This window comes from Embiotoca jacksoni, unplaced genomic scaffold, assembly GCF_022577435.1.
Source record: "Embiotoca jacksoni isolate LCO1_2020_lvr unplaced genomic scaffold, fEmbJac1.0.p SCAF_11, whole genome shotgun sequence".
NCBI classification, from domain to species: Eukaryota; Metazoa; Chordata; class Actinopteri; family Embiotocidae; genus Embiotoca; species Embiotoca jacksoni.
In genome coordinates this window covers 1936817-1961296 of record NW_027185241.1, presented here as the reverse complement: position 1 = coordinate 1961296, position 24480 = coordinate 1936817, and the positions used below count along the sequence as shown (strand labels likewise).

At 39.5% G+C, this 24480-nt stretch overlaps 1 protein-coding gene across 4 annotated transcripts in view; it reads right to left on the bottom strand.

Annotated features, from left to right (window-relative positions):
- Positions 1 to 16276, bottom strand: part of myom3 (myomesin 3) — a 59077-nt gene extending 42801 nt beyond the window's left edge. Inside the window, exons 1-7 of one of the 4 annotated variants that reach the window (XM_069141722.1) lie at positions 16103 to 16276; positions 13599 to 13726; positions 7498 to 7602; positions 2790 to 2943; positions 2129 to 2286; positions 917 to 1009; positions 372 to 460 (exon numbers count right to left, since the gene is read on the bottom strand). In XM_069141722.1, the coding sequence (XP_068997823.1) occupies positions 372 to 460; positions 917 to 1009; positions 2129 to 2286; positions 2790 to 2943; positions 7498 to 7602; positions 13599 to 13705 (706 nt within the window). In that variant the 5' untranslated portion in view covers positions 13706 to 13726; positions 16103 to 16276. Of the gene's footprint in view, positions 1 to 371; positions 461 to 916; positions 1010 to 1162; positions 1278 to 2128; positions 2287 to 2789; positions 2944 to 3447; positions 4461 to 7497; positions 7603 to 13598; positions 13727 to 16102 lie in introns of those variants that run through there. The other 3 variants (XM_069141729.1, XM_069141736.1, XM_069141745.1) reach the window with 3 other exon arrangements.
- Between the last annotated feature and the right edge of the window lie 8204 nt (positions 16277 to 24480).

The window sequence follows — 24480 nt, the reverse complement described above, 5'->3', positions numbered from 1 at the left end:
CTTCCATACATACTGGTTAGAGAGGTGTGCGTCCATGTATGAATGTGTGGTTCTAGTGGAACAGATGTGTCAAATACATCTGTATTTGACGCCAGCGGACCGGTGTATGTTTATAGAGTAGAGGAGAGCTGTGTGCACCAGGTCAGAATACATTTATTTTGAAAGAAAATGTTTTGTGTAAATTCTCCTTTGAGTGATTAATCTGGCAGCTCGTCAGACGATTTTGCGTTCACTGGTATGCGCCGACCCCAGTGTGTCAGTGTCTCATGACCTGAAACTGTACTCCTCAGTCTTTGTTCATCAATCTTTGTATTGTTCATAATGATTTTTTTGAGCAGTGTGGAACTGATATGAAAAAGGAAACCACTCACAGTTCACCACTAGTGTTCCAAAAGTCATGGCTTCTCCCAGGGGACTCTCGGCTACCACTTTATACTCCCCGGCATCGTCGGGAGAGCACCTGTTTGTAGAGGACATAAAATGTCATTTACATATCTGTGAAGGTTGAAAGCGGTTGAAACTGAAAGAAAGATGTTACAAAGCTGTGCCCCTTACTGCTGATTTGGCTCATTGTAACATACATAAATTATGCCCCAAGTACAACATTCAACTTAATTTGCTCCTTTCATATTTTCAATTGAGGTAATAGAGCAGATTTACAAAACAGCACCAGGATTTACTGTATTTCTCAGTTTGACAGCCACTTTTTAAAAAAAAAAAATCTCATAACACCACAATTTTCCTAACCTTATCCTGAAGCTTTTTTTTTTTTTTTTTTTTTTTTTTTTTTTAACCCTATTTTCCATTTGTCAGTGGCAAGGTCATGCAATCCACACATGCCCCAGCCATTTCCCTCCCCTGTATCACGCTCAGTTAGATTGTTAACCTTAATTATTGATTTGAGCGAGTGACTCACCTTCTGATCTCAAGTGAGTTGAGACCAAACTTTTGTTGAAGACTGTAATTCCACGGTTGGGCAGACATCATCAGCAGCTCGCCATCCTTATACCTGAGTAAAGAGTAACTAGCTCAGTTCTTTGAATATCAAAGCGGGTTACCAACGGTCAGCACTTGGGTGGTTCATGCTCCGCTCTGCTGATTACTTATGCACAGCTTTCATAATCAAATGTTGGTTTGGCTGAAGCTATAAGGCAGAAGGTACCTTTGATCTCTCATTCTGTCTTGTGCTAGGCATTGTTGAGGGCATTCCTTTGCAGCTCATTGGACTTGATGGGTCCCATATGGGATGGTGAAACCAATGAGCCACAGGTCTGAATACTGAGCTCACACGGCCTTTTCATCAGCTAGTCTCAAAGAAGCTCAAGTATCAAGGTCGACAGTTTGGCACATTCCCTGAATTAACACAGGTAATTTTGTATTAATAGTGCGTGCAATATTCAACTCAGGGTTTAGAACTGTTGTGTCATGACTCTTTATTTTTTTTTGCAAGTAGCTCATAAACTTTTAATCCATCTTGATATGTATTCATTTGCGTGTGCAGGTCTGTAACCTACCTCCTTACCTCTCATGCATACATTAGACAGTCTTCTTCTGATGAGTGCATGAAAAATACAACCGTCTCTCACTGTATTATGGATAAGTCATGAATTAATTAATGATACAAGGGCTGCAATGAGCTGTCTTTTCTTTATCTTTTTTTTGATAGAATAATTGACCTTTTTGTTTTATATTATTTATTTGAATGTCCATATATAGTTTATTAGCATTGATATAAACCACAAAAAGCAACAAATAAGCATATTTAGGAAGATGAAACCCAAATGTACAGTGTCTTTGCCTGATAAATGACTGAAATTGCTATTTGTTAAACTTGTTGAAGATACCTTTCTTTCTTGTTCGACTGATTTTTTTTTCTTTCAGGTCTAATACAGCGTCATATTTATGCACCATTGTGTAATTGTTCCCTGAAAGTTACATCTATGAAAATATTATATTTTCTGCTCTAGCTCCTTCCAACTAAGCGAGAAATTAAATTAAAATGACACCACTCTGCAGATGACCCCGGCAACAGAGTTTAATAGAGACTTTGTTATATATATATAAAAAAAATCATGGTAGGTCAGTTAAGGCCAAAAGAATGGAGTGCTGCAGAGACAGAAGTTCTTACCACGTGACCTTTGGCGGTGGGCAGCCCTGGACCGTGCAGGACAGTTTCACCGTCATGCCCTCCCAGACCGTGTGAGCCCTCAGAGGGATTGGAAAGTCTGGGGCCTTCTGACTCAGACGCTCCAGGTACTGCATGTGGGCAGATGCCTTCTTTTCTGCCTGAAGCGCACACAGATCAATGAAAGCCAACATTTTTTGAATATAAATAAATATATTGTGCAGAGAAGATGAAAATTGGTTTGCTGATAAATATTTATCTTATGTTTTTTTTTTTTTTGCAGCAAACATCCAAGGGCTTTGCAAGTCATTAAAACAGAATAAGAGAAACAAATAATCTCAGAAAATGCAGTGAATGAAAAATATAGGGTAAAAATAGTCTGAATAATCCAATGGTAGCTGTTAATTGCTGATTTTTTTTTTTTTTTTGGTAAACAAGTGAAAAACATTAACATTGGTAGCTACTAACCATAAAAGAGTTTTATTTTTTTCGTATCTAAGTTGATTAAACTGGGACACTTTTATAATCTGCATCTTAACTTTGCTTTGTGTAGCATATCATTCAGTACACGTAAATTAAGAAGGCAAGTGTCTCAATTCCCATTGTTTGTATTTGATTGTATATATATAAAATAAGGGTTATTCCTGAGAATACTTGACTGTACCTGTTTGCGAAGCGCCATTTTGTCAATGTAAGTATGTAAAATGTGCTGGGTCCCGATCACGTCTTGCTCGAACTTCTCAGCCTCATTTCCAAATCGTGTCCACTTCTCTCTGTGATACTTTTCACCAACAAACATGGTCTCCTTCAGGATTTCCCTGGTGGCATAAAGCACATTTTATTTAAACATTTAAGAGGGATTGTTTTTCAGTTGTTATTTACTTGTTTTGGCTTCGAAAGAACGGTAAATACAGAAAGTCTGATGCGGAACAAAAATGCTGCAGACATAATTTTACAGCAAAACAACAGCTTAACAATCGGGGTAATTATGTTAATATATGTATTTCAAGTGTTTTATTTGAGATGTACAAAATATTTTCAACCAGCGCCAGACAAAACAGAATTATCTCCAAGAGGGTGTCAAAAAAAAAAATCCCTAAACTCCAAGTCACAAGAGGAATCAAACTCTTGAGAGAACCAAAACAGCAATTTCCCATTGTATCTTTTTTTTTTTTTTTTTTTTTTTTTTTTTTTTTTTGGCACGTAAACATTTCATTCTGTCGCGGCCCATTTACAGACAAATGCGAGTTTTGTGATATTTGGCAGTTTGTCTTTTAAAAGTCTCCCGCGATGAGGATGATAGTTCGCTGTGCCGTTTGTACCTTCGTGTCATTTCACACAAGCACCTTTTCCACACACGTTCCAACGTTTTGAGAAGTTGGTGTTTCCATGAGTGGAACGTCAGTCATTGCTGCCACCGCTGATTCGCATCACTGTGAGGAGACGAGGTGCTGCTGCCCTGAAATCTCTCAGGTTGGTGCGCGCTGCTCCAGGAATCCGCCGGGTGTGGACAGTTCAAAGCGATGCTTTGTCGCTGGCCGTGTGACATCCCTGACTTCCTTGCTTTTCATCAAATTTGTTGCCATGGAGATGGCAGGCAGCTGTGACTATTGACTCAGAAGAAACACATTTTATTTTTCCTTGTTTGGGCAGCTATAGGTGACACGGTAAGTCGGGCAAATGCTGCAACTGGGGACAAAGATTTGAGGGTTGTTTATTTTTTTATTTTATTTTTTCTCTTTAGGGGTTGTTCATTTATACAGTGAATCCCGACTCGCTCTACTGCCTCTGAACCTGCGCTCTGAGCTCATTGTAAAGTTTGTTCAGTAAAGCCAGAGGCCCCTTAAAAACCTCAATAAAGCCCACTGAGTTCAATAATACCAACACGTGTATAGCATGGGATAGCTGTGACTATAACATAGCATCGCATCGCACATTTCCTGTGCACATGCATTTCATCTATGCATGGATCCACGTAAGCTCCACACAATCAGGTATTTTGCCTGCGTTTTAAATGCAGCGTTTTAGTACTCCTCATCGCCAGAGGGGTGTGTATCTTGAACCATCTTAACCATCTTTTGATTGACAGTCCCCAGGGTTTAATTATTTCAGCACGTACTTCACACAAGCACACACACAAGCACATTGCCACAACAGAGAGACTGAATTTTGAATATTCACACAAACATTTCTCTGAGCTTTGATGGCCACCAGAGCATGAATGGCTTCTACAAATGGTTGTGATAATTTAGTGAAATGCACAAACGGCATAGATAAATATGCAAATGAATACGAGTGCATAAATGCATTTGCAGACAAGTGCATACCGACACACACTCCCAGGTGACTTTTTGCTGCCACTGGCTTGTTTGGTAAAGTGTGTGTCAGTGTTTTTAATCTCTCTGGGCTCAGAGATTTTAAGCCTTTAGGGAATGAACCGCTGGATCACATCAAGTCTGTGGGTATGAAAGGGTTTATGGCTTAATTATTGCTCCAAATGGAAATTTTAACATTGCTTGTTGATGCAAAGAACAGCAAACCCTTCCTGCCAAGATAAACACGGCATGCATGAGTAAGCTGCATAATTTATGTCTTATCCCGAACCATGTGGGGAAGATATGAGAAGCCATTATGTGAATCAGATATTAACATGCAGTTGGAGCCACACTTGCCAGCACACAAATATCTGGTGCATTCGTCTCCATGCAGATCAAAACAAATGTCATGCTCCCTCATCTTGCAACACTCGGGCACAGGTCTAGAAATAGTGTGCCAATCCTCCAGAGCTTTCAGTTTCATCTGTCAGTCCTCCAGCTCTTATCCTGCAGGAGTCAATCATCCTTTCTGCTCATAGATTTCCAGCCTCTGTCCTGAAATATACATCCACACCATATTCATCTCAGCCAATCAGAGGAGGATAAGGCTTGGGAAGAAGAAATTATTCTTCAGAGGGAATTGACCTTGCTAATTCAAGAGGTAGAAGGCTTTAGTGGGTGGAAAAACCTGAAGGTGAGACAAGACTTATGAATTAGCTAAGCATGTTAGCAGATGGAATAGACACTGGTTGATGAGATGGAAGGTTTTGGTGGTTGCTCCTAATGAGATGCTAAGTTGGCAAGACCACATCGTTGCAGCTGAGGCTCATTACTGTCAGTTGTGTTTTGTCTTTGAAGAGGATGTGATTTCATCCTCAATGACTTCCCCCCCTTTTCACTCCTTGGCAACTATGTCTTCTAGTATTTCTAATATTCTCCTTTGATACTCATTGTGACCTCCGTTTGTCCGTCTGTGTACTTTTGGCAGTCATTCTCCAGCCAAAGCTTCCTCTCATAACACGAAGAAGAAAATATCGGTGTTATTTTTAGCATTGACGATGAAGTCAAATACACTAGAAATGTCAAATCCTTTTTGACGCAAGAGTGTAATCAGGTTCTGGATGGATTGGAGAACAGGAAAGCGCCTGTGATTAAGCCTCCAAATGTGAAAGTGCTATTGAATCCCAACACAGACACTTGGTGACCCAGACAGGACAAGGTGCCCTTACATTAGAGGAGGGATTTTGGTGAAGCAAATCAAGTCACCAGAGGCAACAATCCCCTCGCTTCCGTTCTCTGGGGCCTAAACCTCTCTATTCTGGGATTTATTTTTAGATATATGACATCCTCTTCATGACAGCTGAGCAATAATCCTGTCCTTGCAACATGATCATAACACATTTAGAAAGTAAAAGATGGCTCGAACATGTCATCAACAAAATCCTCTCAGATTCTGATTCACTAATAAGTTAAAGGCTTTTCTGTAGTAGGAACAAATTAATCCCAGCCACCAGACAAATCCCCCAATCTTTTTTTTAGTGTCTGGTAACTTTTTCAGTTGATCTGCTACTGCTGTGGATAATAAAATAACTTATGGTCTGGATCATGGGATAATGATGTTTTAACAATGTTTATCTTTTTATTTTGCACACTGTGGGACTGTGAGAAACAATATTTCGATCTCTCTGAATGTCTTGTACATATGGTGGATAGACATTAAAGTTGACTTTGATTTCAGGAAGTCTTATGTTTGATGAGTTAATTGTCTTCAAAACTAATAATTACTTTGCTTTGATTACTCAGTTGGCCTGTAAAACGTCAGGAAATAGTGAAAGAAAGTGCTTGTCAATGCCCTCTAGAAGGACTCTGGATCTTATGCCCCTATCTGTAGAAGGACATCATTTCTCAATGCCTTCCAAAACCTGGATCATATCAATCTCTTTGCTGATGTGACAATGCTCTCCTTACGTTTTTGTTAGTCGTACGTGCAAAATCAACTTATATTTGGTTTAAGCCATATAATACAAAAAACTTGATGTCATATTTTTGTTTGGCTTTAATTGTTCGGCTTATTGATTATCATATAGTGCATCGTTTTCTGAAAATGGACTTCTCAATCAACCGATACCTCGGGCTGTACTTCCAAATGGATGTAAGGCTTCCTTTTTTCTCCATCAGTACAGAAATACAAATACAAAGCTTCTGCTGTATGACTCAGTTGAATGCTGGCTCATTGGCTTTATGACATCCGCGGGACAGCAAATGAAGGGACCCAGCTGGCCTTTTACAGAGCGATGGCAGTGAGGAAAAAGCCTCGATTTCCGTTGTTTATTGAGACTCTTTATAGTCATAAAAGCTCTTGTACTGTATTGGTATGCAGGGCAAAGCATCATCGGAACTTGACCCACTCGTCTTCCTCAAATAAAGTGGAGAGTGAGAGAGGATGCGGTGGTGACTGCTGAAGGAGAGGCAGAGTTTTATGACCCAGGAAGGAAGTCCTCAGTTGAAAAGTGGATACAGTCTTTGGTTAATTATGAGAAGAAGGGACTCATCCACAGTTGTTGCCATTTTGCATCCAAAAAAAGACCCATCCAACATGTGAAGTAAAGATAATCTCCCCTTGTCAACAGCTGCAGATGGAGGTTTGAATTTGCTCTGTGCACTCTTTGACTTGTTGTGAACTTTGATTAATAACTTTATTTACTAGCTTATTTGATTGTGCTTGTTTTCTATGTTTGAGCCACATTTGTGGGTTCTTAGCATGTTCGTCACATTGGAGAGGACAGTGTGATTGTAATATAGTGAGAACAGTGCGTGAAAACATTGTGGATAATGTTATATTCTAATCAGCAGAACTTGCCTTTTGGCAAGATTTAATATTCATATGATGTTTGAATGAGTGCGATTCGTGTCTGTTTTTTGTTTTTTTTAATTCATTTTTGTTAACTGTATAAAATTCCACATCCTCTCCCTATCAGAATTCATATCACCCCCTTCTTAGTCTTGCTGATAGTCAACAGAAACATCTGCTTAAAACATCGCTCTACTGCGTCTCACCATGTCCTGTGGCGGGGGAAGTTGTCCATGTCGATAATCTCTTTGACAGACATCACATCAGCGGGTATGATGGGATAGAAATCGGAGTAGGAGGGCTCCTCGTCACTGTGACATTCAGAACATGTTGGAGGGGAAAAAAATAAAACAAAGCCTGATTAACACATATCTTGCATATAATCCAATGACACAGGTAAAAGATTACAAAATAGATATTTTCTCTTGTCATCCTTCACAGTTATTTACCGTGTTGATAGGAGGATTGAGTGCTCATATTAGCATGTCTATTCATTTGTCATGGATTATGGCACATTATCCAATCTTAAATTCATCAGACCATTATTGTCATCTGCCACTAGAAAGCAGCACTGACTCTACTATTCCCTCTCTGAACAGCAGAGGAGGCCGTACATGAGATGTAGACAAGCGTAATGTACATGTTCATTTATTCAAGCACTCCAGGGATTTGGTTTAAACTCTTGTCTCGATTAAAAAAAAATGGCTTTAAAGGATATTTTCTGCCTCCTCTCCCTGTTGTCAAGGTAAATAACAACAAATCAAAAATCAAACAAAACGACACGAACGGCAAAGAAATACATCCGTGAAAGACAGACCCTCTTTGAAATACGATGTCACCATTGTTTGTCACACTAAGACCCTCTGTCAGTCTGCAGCTCAAGGGTAAGCCTTGAGTGTGGTTCATTGTGTGGCACAGCAGATTTGTCACTGCTTGGTGAAAACTACTGCAGTGTTGTTGAAAATATCACACTGGAATTTGCTCACTCACAATCGGCCCCGGTTCAAAGAATAAAACCCAAAGCACTGCTTTTGTAAATATGTTGTAATTTCAAATTTCATTCCTCGACAGGTAGATCAGAGTTAAAAACAAGATATGATTCTTTTCAGGATGTTTCCTATGATGAGTGTTTTCACTCTTTGCTAAAGTGTAGCCTGATGTTTAATCTGATCAGTCCACTACTTGCATACTGTGTGCGGTGTGAAAAGCCATAAGTATCTACTCAAGCAGTGCTACATTTGACCCATTTTATGACAGAAGTTTGAGAAATGTCATAACCACAAACAGCTGCTTCTGCTCTGTTAGTGTTCCTCTTTTTTTTTACTGTACAAACACGCACATGCTATTGTCTATAGGGAGTAATCAGGAGGAACAGAGGCCGCTGATGTGAGCTCACGTCAATGGTAGCAATGTGGCATTAAAGCATCCAGTCATCTAAAACTTTCCGTGTCTTGAGCTGTGTTTGTTTCCCAGTTGATCAGCTGGAACACAGCGTGATTTTGGACAAATACAGTACGGTGGTTGTTCATCGAAAGTTCTGCCAGGTACTAGATGGTATGGAAGCCAATTGTTCATGGCCACAAGAGTATTGAAGTTTGGTACCCAGCTCTTAACACGCAAACATCTGAGAGCCCACAGTGCAGCTTGAATTCTACATGTAGAGCAGCGGCAATAAGCCGAGCTGACCTTTTCTGTGTGCACCCCCATAAACAGCAGAGCGGCATTTGTTGTTAGCGACAAGGTCACTTGTGATGAAGTTGGAAGGCATGTTTGTAACAGGAGACGCTTACATTTTAGCTCTGCTCTCATCCACACATCCGTGTTGCTCTTTTAACGTGAGCAATTACAACGACGGAGGATATTTAAAGTTTGAATGCTCTTCTTGTTTTTCTTGTGTAATTACATCTGTATTTCCAGTATACGTTTACCTAATGTTGGAATAAAGTAAGTTACAGTACAACACAGCTCCCCTGAAATAAATCCAAAATTAGAAATCTCAAAGTTTGTGTGCCAGAACTGTATGTTTACCCAGGTGTAGGTGTATATTACACAAACCCAAACTGCCGTTGCTGCTAACATCTCGCCTCAGGCATTACTTTCAACGAGCCATCTTATCAATGGCAATGCAAATTGACATGACTTCTCGTTTTCTTTTGTTTGTAAGCTGGGAAATTTCCTCATTTTACAGTACTCGGAGGGCAACTTCTGCTTTTGCAGTCTTATTTTTCTCTTTTCCTTTGTTTGGGTTCCCTTTGAGTGTGTGCTGAGAGGCTTGCGCCGTTGAATTATGCATTGCAGAGCCTGCGGCTGGGCAGTATCGCTCAAGTACTGCCCACAGTTACACAGTATACACGCACAGGGACACAAACACTCATGCCATGCATATAAACAGGAACATGCACACACACGTGCATACACACAAGCCAAAGAGCTCATGGTTCTACTGTGTGTTTATAAACAACAGGCTTCCTCAAAATATGAATTTGGTGTGACCAGCAGGAGGAAATAAAAAAAGAGGAAAACTTGGACGAGCTACCCTCATTGTTTTATGCATGTCAACAAGTTGTAAAAAAAACCCCAACAACACCACTTTAGCTAAGACTGTTCTTTAGGTGTTTACTGAACCTACCCAGAGGCCACTTTATTCAGTCTAACATGAAGATAAATTTAACTGTGCTACCAGTGTGGATGTTCTTAAGTATGAATTTTCCAATGCACCTGCTCTCTCTTATGCTTCTTTTTTAACAAAGAGAGACATGACCTCCAAGTGCAGTTGAACTAAGCTTGATGGAATAATTGCTTATTTTCATCATCCCTAAAGAGAAAAATGGGTCCAATTCCCTTTATTCTGCAGGGGAGATTGTCGACCTACAGGTTAGCTTAATTTAATAACTCGCCGCAGCAGGAGGGGGACTGTGAGAATGAAGGCAAATTTGGCTTGAGACTATGAAAGCAGGCCGGGAGTGATTTTCTGTTGGATCTCACTGGAATCATCTGTAATCGCTGGTGCGCCTGCTGTGTGATATTTTTCTCTGTCTTGTACGAGGGGACATACCTGCTGTATATGAGCAAATGTGTGCAGAAAGAGCTGACGAAACTCCTCCTAAAGCTACCTCGAGGCAGACTACCTGAAACATTTTAAATCATCCGAAATGAAAAGAGCCAGAATACACTGCAAGTAGGCCTGTCTTATTTATTGCACAATTGCCTCAATGCGATTATTTGAGCTGACCACAATTATCATGCATAATTGCTCAAATCATTTCCATTCATCTTTATAAAAACAGCTGGATGAAGCTCATAAAAATGTCATATTTCCATCACTATTCTCTCGTTTGAGGTTTGGCACTCTTTAAATGATGTAATTTTATTGTTTCACCTTTTTCTTCTATGATTTAATGGCAAACGAATTGAGATTTGGCGGCATCATAGTACATTGTCTATTAATTATCGGTACTTGCCATTGTCAATGATTTCTTTGTATATTTCAGTAATAGGCTTTATATATTTAAGTTGGTATTGATTTCACATCTGCCCTGTGTGAATTTCATTGACGAACACTCAAAGGCAAACAGGAATGTAATTTATATTTATATGCTCCAATGTTCAGTGCCAATTAATGGTATTTATTATGAAACTATGACTAGGCCTGGACCATAATAGTGGCATAAAATGAACAGAAACAGGTAATTACATCACTAATGGAAATTATTTGTATGACAAATAATCACGAGTTGAACTGCAACAATGTTTCCATCCACCTGTTGTTAATGCTCTTTTTAAATAAAAAACAGGGTATATACCAGAGCCAATGTGTTGCAAAGAAGTGCACACATGGAGCTGACATGAAATGAAATTGTGTTATGAAAAAAAGCAAAAGTATAATGAAAACGGACTTGGCAAATTAATCGTGACGTTCAGTTTCATTCTGATTTGAAAGTTGAAATTGAAAGTTCATCCTCGACCTTGTTTAATCTGTTTAACTTTGAGCACACCAATCGTATCTCTGTCCTCACTCCACGACAAAGTCCAGCCAGCTTGTGTATCGCGCTGACATTAAGCAAATGCTGCTGCCTGTTGCTGATTTTAATCTGTCGGTTCATTAGCTTATTTTGAGATCTGCGGCGGCTTAAGATGTTTCAGCGGTGAGCTCTCATTTGCTGCTGCTGTTCGTGTTTATCTAGATCCACCTCCCATTTCACACTTCAGCTAATATCCGTGCTAACCACAGAGGAGCTGAACTGAGCACTTGCACACTCACAGGCGTCCTCATTTATTTGCCAACTCCACCTGTTCATTTGTGCATACTATATGTTCAAGAGTATGTGTTTGTCTTCAACCCTCTAAAAGCCCTGCAGCACAACCAACGTGAGTTCGATATAACATTGTGCCCTTCTTGAGAAGCTTTGTGTGTAACTTGTGTAAGCTTCAGGTGGTTTGTAATTGAGTGTGTCACTGAGATTTTTAGTGAACCAGGTCCATTCATCCCCAACCACAGGCACCTTAATACTACTGACAGACTTCTTTGTGGTGGAGTGGGTCTCGGTGACACGCGTTTGTGACTGCTGTGTTTAAATGTGTCGTGCTAGCAGCTACTACCAGCGGCCCACAGGGTATACTTGAATGAATGCAATGTCTCATTGTGTTCAGAATAACTAAGCTGCCATACGGTTCTCTTTATTAAAAACTTGATGTCATTTGTCAACCAAAACAAGAAATCAGTGGTGACTAATCAGGACATTTTTGTTTACATTATGCAACAGATAAATCTTATTTATTTACTTGAATATGTATAAGAATATACATCAGTGCTCTACAGAGGAATTGCTTTCCCGATTATGTAAATGTATGGTAAAATGTAGCTCTTTTGCAAAACAATCCCTCATTTTAACAAGTAATTTCCTATATCATTGTTCTTTTTTCAAATAAATGAATGAATCTCCTTCTGGCGTTAGACACGTGATTTGAATATTGATTTATTGGTTTCATACATTTTCAAGCCTTATGTGCCACTTTAGTCATTATTTTGCAGAGAATGTGGTTTATTTTGTCTTCATCTTAAGATATCCGATCTGAAAATTTACTGAAAGAAGAGATACTGCAGTGGAATAATTATCTCAACTCATTGGCAGACTTTCACTCTTGTTTTAATTAAAATCTAGATTAAGGGCTGAATATGAAACTTTTATGACCTGTCAAGTTGAACATTATGCTTTCAGTGTTGTATCTCTCAAGCTATTATTGCGTTCGAGGGATTTTATTGCTTCCTTATAGCCAGAAACATAGTGGTGCCCCAAAGGCGAGAGAAACGTGTAGTTAAGATATCCTCACCTGGAAGTGTGAGTTTGTTGAGTTTATGAAAGTGATAAAGAAAGTTGATTAGAACAGGGATATTGTATATTCTTTCTATAGTCAACAAATCCAATGGAACGACCAAAACCAACAACGTGTTAGACTTTTTTTCAAAACTATATGACTGCCCTACAATATTTGTGGAAGAAATTGCAGACCATTTATCGGTAGACGCTACAGTTTACTGATGTTATCTAAACACCTCACATGCAGGCAATTGCTAAACGCTAGCTTGCCTGCTGCGTACAGAGATGCTGACAGTTGTTTCAAAAAAGTGAAATAAATTGTTCCAGTGTAAGATTTACCTAAGTTGAAACCCAAGTTGAGTGTATAAATGCTGCGTTGGCTGACTGACGAGATTTACTCCTGTGTAAACAAGTTATGCCTTTTAATAATTTTAATTTCATGATACTTGTTAGTGTCAAAGTAATTAGGTAGATTTGAAAAAGGTATCAAAGTTTGGTATCCACCCCGTAAATTGGTTGCACTCAGCCCATTTCTATCCGCTGGTAAATTTTCGTGAGTGTCATGAATAAATGTTTTTCCAAAAGGCAATTTAATTTCCTAACACAGCTGGACACTAGTTTTTATTAAATGCTACTCATACAGGAGTTAACAACAACATTTGTTGGAGACTACTGATAGCTGCACAGCAGGAGGAAGTGGAGAGTATTTACAATACTAGAAAGATGTTTGTGGGATTTATTAAAAACCGTGTGGCTTGTTGAGATGTTATTCATAGTTTTTGGGCAGCAAAAGAGCTCTATGGCACAGTGGAATACACTTTATCTGGCTGCAATGATAATACTTTTTAGGATGAGATCATTTTTGGTTTTAGTCTTTTCATGAGCTTTGTAAATCAATCATCTGTTATGAATAGCACACATCCTGAGAAGAATAAAAACAATGCTGGTATCCCTGTCTCTCCTACTCTATGTCAGTAAAATGTTTGCACCTGGAAGTGAAGGTCTTCTTCCTGATCTGGGAGGACAATTGCATGCTGTGAGACATCTGGGACGACTGCTCCTCCTGTTCTCGCTGCATCACCGTCCTGGTTTCCATGGTAACCCCACCAAACGGCACCTGTAGGAGGGAGGGGGAAGCTAGGAATGAGTATGCAGAGGTGTGTGTAGGAGGCAGTGGAATACAGAGTCAATGGGAGTCAGTCAGACACTAAAGGCACTGCAGCCTCAGCCAGGAGGATGACTGCATTAGCAGTCAGACACTTGTTTCTGGAGTAACTCAGAGGTGTGTGTTTCAAATTGAGTTCAGATGAGTTGCAAAATTAAGGGCCTCTTTACAGTGAACACCCTTCGCCTTTGCAGTGGGCACAACTACTTGTATCATGCTATGTTTCCAAAAGAGATCACAAAGTTACAGTTTCGGCAAAGAAAATGATTGTTCCTTATCGTCTGGGTGCAGAATTGTAAATCCATCAGCGAGAGCATCCCTGATGAATAATAATTGAGGCCAAAGTACTGAGTGTATCCAAACTCTTAACTGCACCATTTAAAAGGACACCACTCTTCTGATAAAGTCTGGAAGTGCCTTGGGACTCTGGCAACCAAAGTGCATGTGAGGACAGAGCACGGTGCTATTAATAACATTATGTTTCTTAATATCTCAAAACTCAATATCTATACTGCAGTTATAGCCTAGATCAAAGAAAAATTGTGCATGAAACGTTGTCGGCCTCAATTTCCATTTTACAAGAAACACCAAACAAACCTATCATAAGTCATTTAAATCCAAAATGTCATAATCAACTTCTTTAAATATGGAGGTTAAAATTTCTTAGGAAATAGTAAAGCTGAAACTAATTATTATTTTCCTTCAATTTTCCTTATCCTGCCGATTATGTTCTCAAGTAATTGATTGTTATTTATTAGTTAAGATATCAATTTGTAAAATAGAATGTTTATGTATATATAAAATAGTGATAAATATTGTCCCATTTTTTGTCTTGGTATATATTTTTCTTGACAGTCCAAAACTCAATTTTATTTCATTTGCTATCATAGAAGTAGGGACTTGGTTTTTGAATTTGAATATAATATAGAAATATAAAAAACAAATATTAGTTGCAATTATTGTCCTTTCCTATTCCCCGTTTTTACTGGCACCATGTTTGTAATGTGTTACTTCATTCAGAAGGTGGCGGTAATGCATCTAAAAGCTGTAATAGTCAAATAATAGTTGATTAGTTCCAAGCGATTATAGAAAAAGTATTTTTGCTTGAAATGCCCATTTCTACATAGAAGAAAACAAAACCCAGAAAGTAGTCACATTTCATGAGCTGCAATCAGTAATATTTTGACATTCGCATGCAGAAGTCTTTCCCAAAGAGAACAACTTCAAGTCATATACATTTCTGTGAAAGGGATTTTTTTTGGATTGTTTTCCATTGCCCATACCTGTGGGATTTTAGGTGTTGGTCTGTTGCAAAGGTGTGTTACAGTCCCATGTTCAATAAATCACCCGTTTGTGCGCCGCTGAGCTACTAATAATTCATCATTTGAGGTTTGCCATGCTGCTGCCCACACCCTGCCCATCATTAATCATGTGGCTGCTCTGGGGAAGCGAATGCAGAATGTGCCCAACAAACAGAATCAGGTCGCGTTTGAGTGATAGCTTCATTCACCCATTCCCAATAGCAACCACCTGTGTTTGCTCCATAAACAGGCGTAATGTGTTATTTCTTCTCATCTCCTTCAATTACATTGTGGAAAACAGTGCAGAGTTAAGAGTAAGAGTGCAGGCTAAGACGCTGGCGGGCCAGCTGATTCCCCTGCTGCTTTTCCCTTTTGTGGCTCAGAGTTGTGCAGTGGGAGAGGTTTGTTTGAGCACTGTTAATGGCAGGTCGACCTCTGGCACATTAAAATTGATCAATCTCCACGGGTAGGCCTGGATCCCGGGCCCCGAGAGGGAAAGGAGCAAAAGCACAATGGTGCTGTTTCTCCACACAGAGCAGTTTTTTAGTCTCTGGAGTGAAATGAGAGCTCAGCTTCCAGGTCTGATAATAAAACTCCTGCATCAATGGAGGCAAAAGGGGGTAAATGATTTACCCTTCTAGTCGCTGAAGGGAAAGCATTGAAAGCATTGTCTGAACACGACGGGAGATCGCTTTATGCCATCTCCAGAGAATAATTAAAAGCTAAATCCACTGAGGCCATCAAAAGATGAGACCATTAAGAGGTTAAACTAGCTGGAGAAACAAGCAAACACTATCAAGAGAAACAAGAGGAAAAAGAAGGCTGTCTGACAATTTACAAACTGACTAACAATTAACGGTGTTATGCATAATCACTGTAGGTGTAGTTTGCATCCAGGCTTAGTGTTATCATGTATTTTAATGCATCAGTAACTTGTCTTAACTGAGTAAACGCAAAAAAACAACAACCTGCATGCTGTCTGTATTAGATGTAAGCAAAGGCTTGAGTAAATGGAAATCCCACTCACGCTTTCTTTAAAAAACAAATCAGGTGATGTCCTCTGGGTGTCACAGATCTGTAGGACAGATATAGCTCACTTCCTTTTCTGTCAACCTGTCTGTCTCTCTCCTTGAAGATCTCGGTGCAATCTCGGTGTCTCACCTCTCTTTATTACGTCTCACCGTCTGTCTGTCTGTCTGGATCTACCTCTCTCTGTGTCTCCGTAAATGAGGTGATGAGGGTGACCCTGAACACAAAGTGTCCTTCAGTGCCAAGTATGTGGACAACACAATGCTCTCTCATTCTTAAGTTGGTAAATATAGACCAATGACACCTCCCCTGGACACACATACTGACACGCATGCACACACTCAACTTTATACCACACTTGGTCCTAAATGGACACACCACAGACACACACATACCGCCATCAACTAGATTGATTTCCTCTGTGGACAAGCAGCTAAGAGAGGACACAATGGCTCCCTGTACAATAAGACCTGAGCAGCTGAAAAGAACAGCTGGAAGGGGCTCAAGAGAACAACTTGCTGTGGAAGAACAGCAGATATAGAGATGATATATATTTATTTCAGCCTTCCCAGCAGTACTATCCCACCTGGGTGCAAATGTTAGAAATTTAAAGGCTAAGAAATGACAAGCTGGAAAACAGAGGTGGCAGAAGGGCTGAGGGGAGAGAGGGCAGGTACACAGAGGGAGGGAGAGGGCACGGTAATGGAAAACAAAGGGGAAGGAGCAAGTCAGCTGTTAAGTAGACTGTGATTTAAACCATCTGTTTACCCCTTATTAAAAATCTGACCTTTGATTCTGTTTTTAAAAGAAACGGGTTAATAACGGTGGAGGAAACACCTGCGACTGCTCACCTGATACCTCAACAACTACTTAAGATGAATCATAATGATCATGGTCTTCCCATACATTTTCATTTCGTGCTACCAGCAGTTTCAACATATTAAGTGATACATAAATAACTACCAGATTGGTTGGCATAAAACCTAATGAGCAAATAAGGTGATCTAGCCAAACTTGGTTTGCCTCGTATACCTAGTTTACTGGCCGTGTTGAACGTTAGCTATACAAAATTTGAGTCTGTAAAAACGTTAAGACATGTAGTTTACGGATAATATTTCATCCATGTGTTGTTTTATCTGGATCATGACAAGGTAATTTGTCACTTTTCTGTGATCTAACAGCAGAAATGGAGCAGACTTCCTGGGGGCGGCCATGTTGCCTCTGCGTTGTCTTTTGAACACACTGGACTCAAAAGTGGGGTGTTTACAAATTGTAACTTTTGTAATTCCCAGCTGGCTGATCACACAATAAGCACTGAGCTCAATGCACAACTGTCAATCTTGTTTTGATGCCTTTTGTATCTCCGAATATATATTTATACTTTTTTAAAACTGTGTGGCACTTTGCAGTTTATTTACAGTACGTCAGCTCAAACTGTCGTACATTGTTTCTCTATATTAGTAACATCAGTTATTGCAGTATATTGATTCTTGCTTAATTTGACTTGAACTGGTCTTTGCACCACCCTTTCTTTCCTTTTCTCCTTGTTCTTGCTTCCCGTCTCCTTCTTGACTTTAATTAGTTCCTGGAACTTGTCCACTGTTTTGTCTCATTGAACACGGTACTCCCTTTGGCAAAGTTGATTAGAACTGCGTCCGTTCATTCCCTTTGAAAAGTTGTATTTTAATTTCTCCGGAAACCCAAAATTTGAGCGAAGTCCACTTTTTGTCATAATTAATCTGTTTTCTGGTTGTGCAACTTTATGTGTGTTACCGTGGTGAAAGTTTGTTGTTATTCCATGTCTCTAATAAATAATTTAAGGAAGCCAACATTTTAGTATCATTAGCTGTGTTGTCCTGGTTGCATGAATATGTGTACATATGTGTCCAGTGTTGATTTGACTGACTCGGACTAAAAGCACACAGGGACTGCAAGGAAAGAAGGCATCATTCAAGGCCGCAGCATTGTATGGAAGGATGAGGGGTTATTTATAAGCTTTTAGTGGCCACACCTGCCTCTGGAATATCAGCACACAATACAAGCTCGGGTTGCCAGGCCTTCTCCCCGGCAGTGACTGTCAGACTAAGAATAACTGCTCGGACAAAGCAGCTGAGGGCCACCTTTATAAGTTCCTTTCTCTTTGGAAGACTCCTCAGCTTCTTGGTCCACCAGGAACATCTCATGTCAGTGCTGTCTTTTATGCCGTTACAGTGACGACAGTAGAAAGGCAGGATTGTGTTTTCTTGAAACCTCTGAGAGAACAGAATAATATGGCACTTTTATTTAAAAAAAAAGTTGCTGAAATACTGCCATGCTTAAAAACTCAACGACTCGCAGCTTCTGTAAGTTTAGTGCCTGATTTATTTTGACCATTTATGCAAATCAGTTGATTTGCACACTCCCAGGGCTCCGGAAACACAAAATATACGATGGATTAAGAACATTCACTGGGTGAAATGCATACAGCAAGCCAAGAAGGTATAAATATTTGCCGCACCTTCAGAATGACTTGTCGTGTTTTATTAATCATTCACATTTATTCACAATACATGCTTGCTCTGTGCTTTTACCTGCATAAATTATCAATAAAAGCCAGAGCCAGTGGGACTGTGTGGCAAACATTTATCCCTCGTTGGATGTTCTTGCATTTAATCTGCACCTCACAGATGCAGAGTACATCATAGCCTTGATGTTTGGGTAGAACAGACTGTGATATCCCAGCTGGGTTTGATGTCACATTCAGGTCACTTGTGCAGCAAAGAAATGGGGGATGATGAAGCAGTTTGGTGAGTTTAATATGTAACGTCGTGGAGCGCTAACATCCAAAATGTTTTTCTTGTGAATAAAAAACAACAACACAGTAGAGTGTTGAATGTAATTGATTGTATATTAATATACTAATGTAGATTTGCATCTACTGATGCAACTGCTGATGTCTCTGATTAATGAAGCATTTGCAGTCAGAATTGTGCAAGTTGTGACATAAAGTCTGAAACTTTACAGTAAAAAAAAAAAATCCCTTCATATCCTATTTCTTATAATGACTTGGAGGCCCGTGTTGGTGTTGGTGGTTTTTTTTCCTCAGTTTGCAGCTCATGTCAGTAAATCTGCTGTGACGTGAGCCAGAGGCAGGACATGAAAGGATACCAGACATTTTATCATTGTGGACATGGCATAACTTTATTTGATGTTGGGGTCTTCATGTTTTGACAAGCAATAATGTCATGTTATGCTTTGATTAATATTGATAACCTACTTGGTTTTTAATAATTCCTTTGAATTACTCTCAGCAGCCCTTTCTATTTTTGCGTCATCATCTTTACCTTTCGTGTCCTTGAGTAAATGACACAACAGCCATGCAGCTCTTCAGGCGTACTGCTTTGCCATTATACTTTGCAATGTACGAAAATAAATTTTTGCCTTAGTAAAAAAATTCATCTGTTTCTACACAGTATTTGGAGACTCAGGCTGAACGCTCCTCTCAGTGTGTGAAATCCATCTGTCAGTTTCAAGACTGAAATGATTACTGTTCCACTGGGAATTGTCTTGGTTCTAACTAAATATTACTAAACCTTTTTTTTTTATCTTCTCACCTACTGGTGATTGGGCCCAAAATAGACCTTAATGGACACCAAAGTCTCCGGGATGATTCATCATTTCCCAGCCAGTCTTGACAGCTGTTTCCATGCCTTTTTTCTAATCAAGGGCCCATTAAGAGATCATTAGAATGCAAGAGGGGAAAGGGAGGGGGTGAAGTGATTGCATCCAATTACATGTGGACTTCAATTCATCAAGTGATTTGGTCGGGGAGAGAGATAGGTACCATTTCAAACACAAGATGGCAGGAAAAAGGCTGCTAAATATTCTCTGTGTGGTGTTATGACAGAAACAGCTCAATAATGTTAACTAAAGATTTTATTAGACGGTAGCCTGGTTTCATTGTCTGTATAAGCACCAAACATCTCATCTTTGTGTGGAGATTGCAAAGGTCTATTGGTCTTGTGCTAACTGATTGGAGAAGCGGCTAACCAATTATCAAAAGATATTACGAGGTGAGATTAGCAATGTGGATGCTTTGTTCCAACATAGTCTTCAGCTGGAAAAAAATCTCCACACCACAGCTGCCATGCAAGCAGCTCTCCTGCCATCAGGAGCAATTTGGAGTTCACTTCGACACGTGGACAGAAGGAACCATAGATTGAACTACCAACCTTGCTGATTAGTGGCAAACCCACTCTGACATCTGAGCCAGAGCCGCCCCAATACGCATCCAACTGGTCACGTAACCAATGATGGAGGCATCAACGCCAGGATGTTGTTTTATTTATATACTGCCAAATCACAACATACATCATCTCAGGGCACTTTATATAGCGATGTGAAGATCTTACAGTATTGTAGACAGAAACCCAACAATTCCTACTTGGCAGCACATGGCAATAGTTTGAGGAAAAATGAACTAGTCTCAGAGAGGCCAACTGCACCTCCTGAAGGGGTTAGAAGAGAGCGTAGAGACAAAAGAACAGCATTGAGACACAACAAACAATAAACACTGGGTATGTTGTGGGGCCAGTTACTGCAGATCAGAAACATGCAGCTCCAAAGCCAGAGATACCTGCAGAAAGGTATAGAGAAAGGAAAGGAAAAAGAGGAAAAATCCCAAACTGCAGTAGAGAGAAAGCACAAAGTTAATGATGGCATATAGCAATGATGGCATATAAATGCATGTAGAGTAAGAAAGAAGAGGAAAGCAGTATCTTTGGAGTTTCCCCAGCAGACTAGACCAATAGCAGCAGAACTAAGGGATGGTTCAGGGTCACCAGAGCCAGCCCTAACTATAAACTTAATCAAAAAGGAAAGGTTTTAGCCTAATCTTAAAAGTAGTGAGATTTATTTCCACAGGAGAGGGGCCTGATAGCTAAAGGTTCTGTTTTTCATTCTACTTTGGGAAAATCTTGGAACCACAAGTAAGCCTGCAGTCTTCAGGAGAAGTGCTCTATTGGGATAATATGGTACTATGCAGTCTTTAAGATATGATGGAGCTGAGTCATTAAGGGCTTTGTATGTAAGGAGAAGAATTTTAAAGTCAATTCTTGATTTTACAGGAAGCCAATGAAGACAAGCTACTTATTTAATGTGAAGAGTTAGCTGGTCTTTGCTCCCACAACTTCAATAACATAATTTTGGATGAGTACATAACTTACTACTGATCGGTTAAGATACAAATCGGTAATAAAAAAACAAAATTGAAATATTCAGTGTAATTATCATGCTACTTATAATATGCAGTCACTCTAAAACCAAAAATGTAATTCAACTACACCACATTAAAACTGAGCCTCATTTTAGTTGAATTTAATTTTCCACATATACCTTCAGCTTACCTGAGTCAACTAATTGTTATGATTCATGCTAGTGACATTGCCTGCAACTCCCTCTACACGAATTAGCAACTCATACAAGCCATCCTTTGTTTGAAGGACAGATTGTATTTTGGCAGTTTCTCAATATTTAGACATTTTGTAATCTCATGAGCGTTAATATGAAGCGTTGTTGTTAAAGCCATGGCGCTGTATCACTCTCGGAGATCAGAGCACAGAGTTACGAGCGACGAGGCACACATACATTTCAATAGATCCAGTTAACTTCATACACCTTATCAGGAAAGCTATATTTATAAAAACAGATGGCTGCAGCGGCGATATGGGGGGATGTTGGGTGATAGATTTATGACTAAGGCAACTTATACTCGCTAAGTTCTCTCAACATCTTCAATCATTTCTTTTTGACTATATAATTTCCTCAAAGCAGTTTCTTTTCCTTCACTCCGTCTTTCCCCGCTGGAACTTTGCCTTAAATGTTGACAGAAAAGATAATAAGTTAGGCAATCATAACCATATATACTCCAAAGTAGCCCTCTGAAAGACTGCTTTGGAATTTAAACCTCAGGGGAACCTTTAAACATTAATGAGAATCCGCACCAATATACTTTACCAAGATAATTCAGGGGCATACAATGTGTTTCAAGGACATTGCCACATGAAGAAATGTTTTTCTGGATTTCCAGCCAGCCCTTTAACTTGTCTGGCAGTGATTGAAATCAGCATTTCCCTGTACAACGGTCAAACCTGGTTGCCTCCCATGTGCTCTTCGTACTAGAAATGACTTTAAGTGGCCGAGACTCTCAGTTCATCAATATATTCATTGATCCAGGGCAGGCACACACCCTCAGCAGTGATTGAAATTCTATTTGTGCAGAAGCATCTGAACTACTATCCCCCATTCAAACTTCTATCGTGGCTGTGGCACTCAAGAGGGTTTGCCCTGCAATCTGCCATTCCATCTTCTTGGGACTTGGAGAGTTGAAAGAGGAGAAAGACAGCTTTCCGGCCGACAGAAAGAATAGAACCTGTCAGAGCTGCTAGCCGACCAAAGAGTTTTTTTTTTTTTTACATCTGTCCAAAGAACAGCCAGATGGGAAGATAGAGGGAAAGAGCACGATGAAAAGCTGGCCTGTTCCATGCCAAACACAAGAGACAAATATTATTTTTTTTTTTAAATCGCTCACTCCATGAACAGTTTCCCTTTCAGTGTGGTGTTTTGACAGTGATTGGCTACAACTTGAAATCCTTTTTTGTTTCCTTTGCTCATTCCTCTTTGCTTTTTCACATCCTGCCTGATTCTCTTGAAGGTAGTTTTCCCACTATTTTTTTTTTCTGACTGGATCTTACACAGTTTCTTTGTCTCTCAACCTCCCACTTACTCCTACTCACAAGAGCCCTTTCACATATTCATTTCATTGTGTGTTGTTTGTTGTTTTCTTCCCTGAACTTTGCAAAGCTTAGCTTAGCTCCAGCTCTCCACTCATGTTAAATGATCCTTTACAATACCGACTTTTTCGTCTGCTCGTGTATCAGCGCTATTGTTGCTTCAAGCACAGAGCCAATTTATCTGTCGTGAGCTGCACATCAGATTGGATCTCAAGTAACAGAACACAAGCATCATATTCATTGAGATGCTTGGGTTTTGATGAATAAAGGGTCACAAATGCCCGATGGCTATGAAATGTGACATACAAAATATCTGGTTTAAACTTGTTTGAACATAGCAACCCTCAACAACATCCAGTAACACAGTGGCTATTTTAACATAATAACAAAATAATTTGCTGCAAAAAGATGCAGAGCAGTCAACTAAGCTAAAACCCCTCATTGTGTAGCTGTCTAAACCCTCTACTCTTGGCATTATCTTTGACACAGCAGCAGATTTTGTGGATTAAAACTGATACAAACAACTTCTCCCCTTTGTTTTTTATGTGGCTTTGGATAGAAGTCAATTCTGGCAACCTGGTCATAAATCTGAGCTTTCGACATGTTCATAAAGTAAGTTTTGTGTTGTGTCTCAGATGTACTGATTCGACTGTGCAGCCATTTTTCATGGTGTAGGTTTGTAGCATTTAGCCAATATCCTGCAAAGCGCACTGCAGTCTGTGGAGTGTGTGCCCATGATGTATAAAACTGCTCCTTTTGTCGTATTGAATAAGTTTTCTGTTTTGTCATTGATACACCTGCAACTATGAAAAAAGGAAAACACACAATATAAACGTGTAAATTCTATTGAAATGAATGATAGGCAGATTTTGAGATTATTTGATAATCTATGGTATTTTTAATGAATTATTTCTAAATTAAGGCCCTTTAAAATGAAGCATGCTGTCTCTGTCACTTCTTTCCTTGTTACCAGATAATAGGCCAGGCTTTTAGTGTAAAATATCTTATTAAGGTGTCTGGTAGCAGTTGAATAACCAATTTTACAATGGCTATTAAACCTGAGATCCACAGAAGTCTTATACAATCCCCTGAAATAAATCCCATGGATGCAGATAGCTACACCTTTTTTTCCCCTCTTCCTTTGGGACAGTTGATGAGAGGATCACTTCCTCTTCGAGCTGCTCCAGAAAGAAAAGAAAAGAAGATAAAGGACCTCCTTTTTGAATTATGGGTGCAACCCTGCCAGAATACAAATCCTGTGGACCATAATTTGAAGTGGCAATTCACAACACAGCGACAGTTTTTGGTGTTTTTTCCTCACCATCCATCTATTATAAAGACATTATTACTGTCAGTGTGTAGTCTGTTGTGAAATGACTATCTACTACTTTGGTGCCAATTGTACATTGCATCATTAAATATTGAAACTGCTAATTGGTTCAGTTCACCAGATTTGCACAGTATGTCCAGAACTACAATACTTTGTCTACATTCCTTAACTGAAAACAAATACTACTTGGCAACAGGTTGCTGAGTTGAACTTTGTATTCATTGCTCAATCCAACTCACCTATTTTTGACCTGATAACATGAAAATGTACAGCATG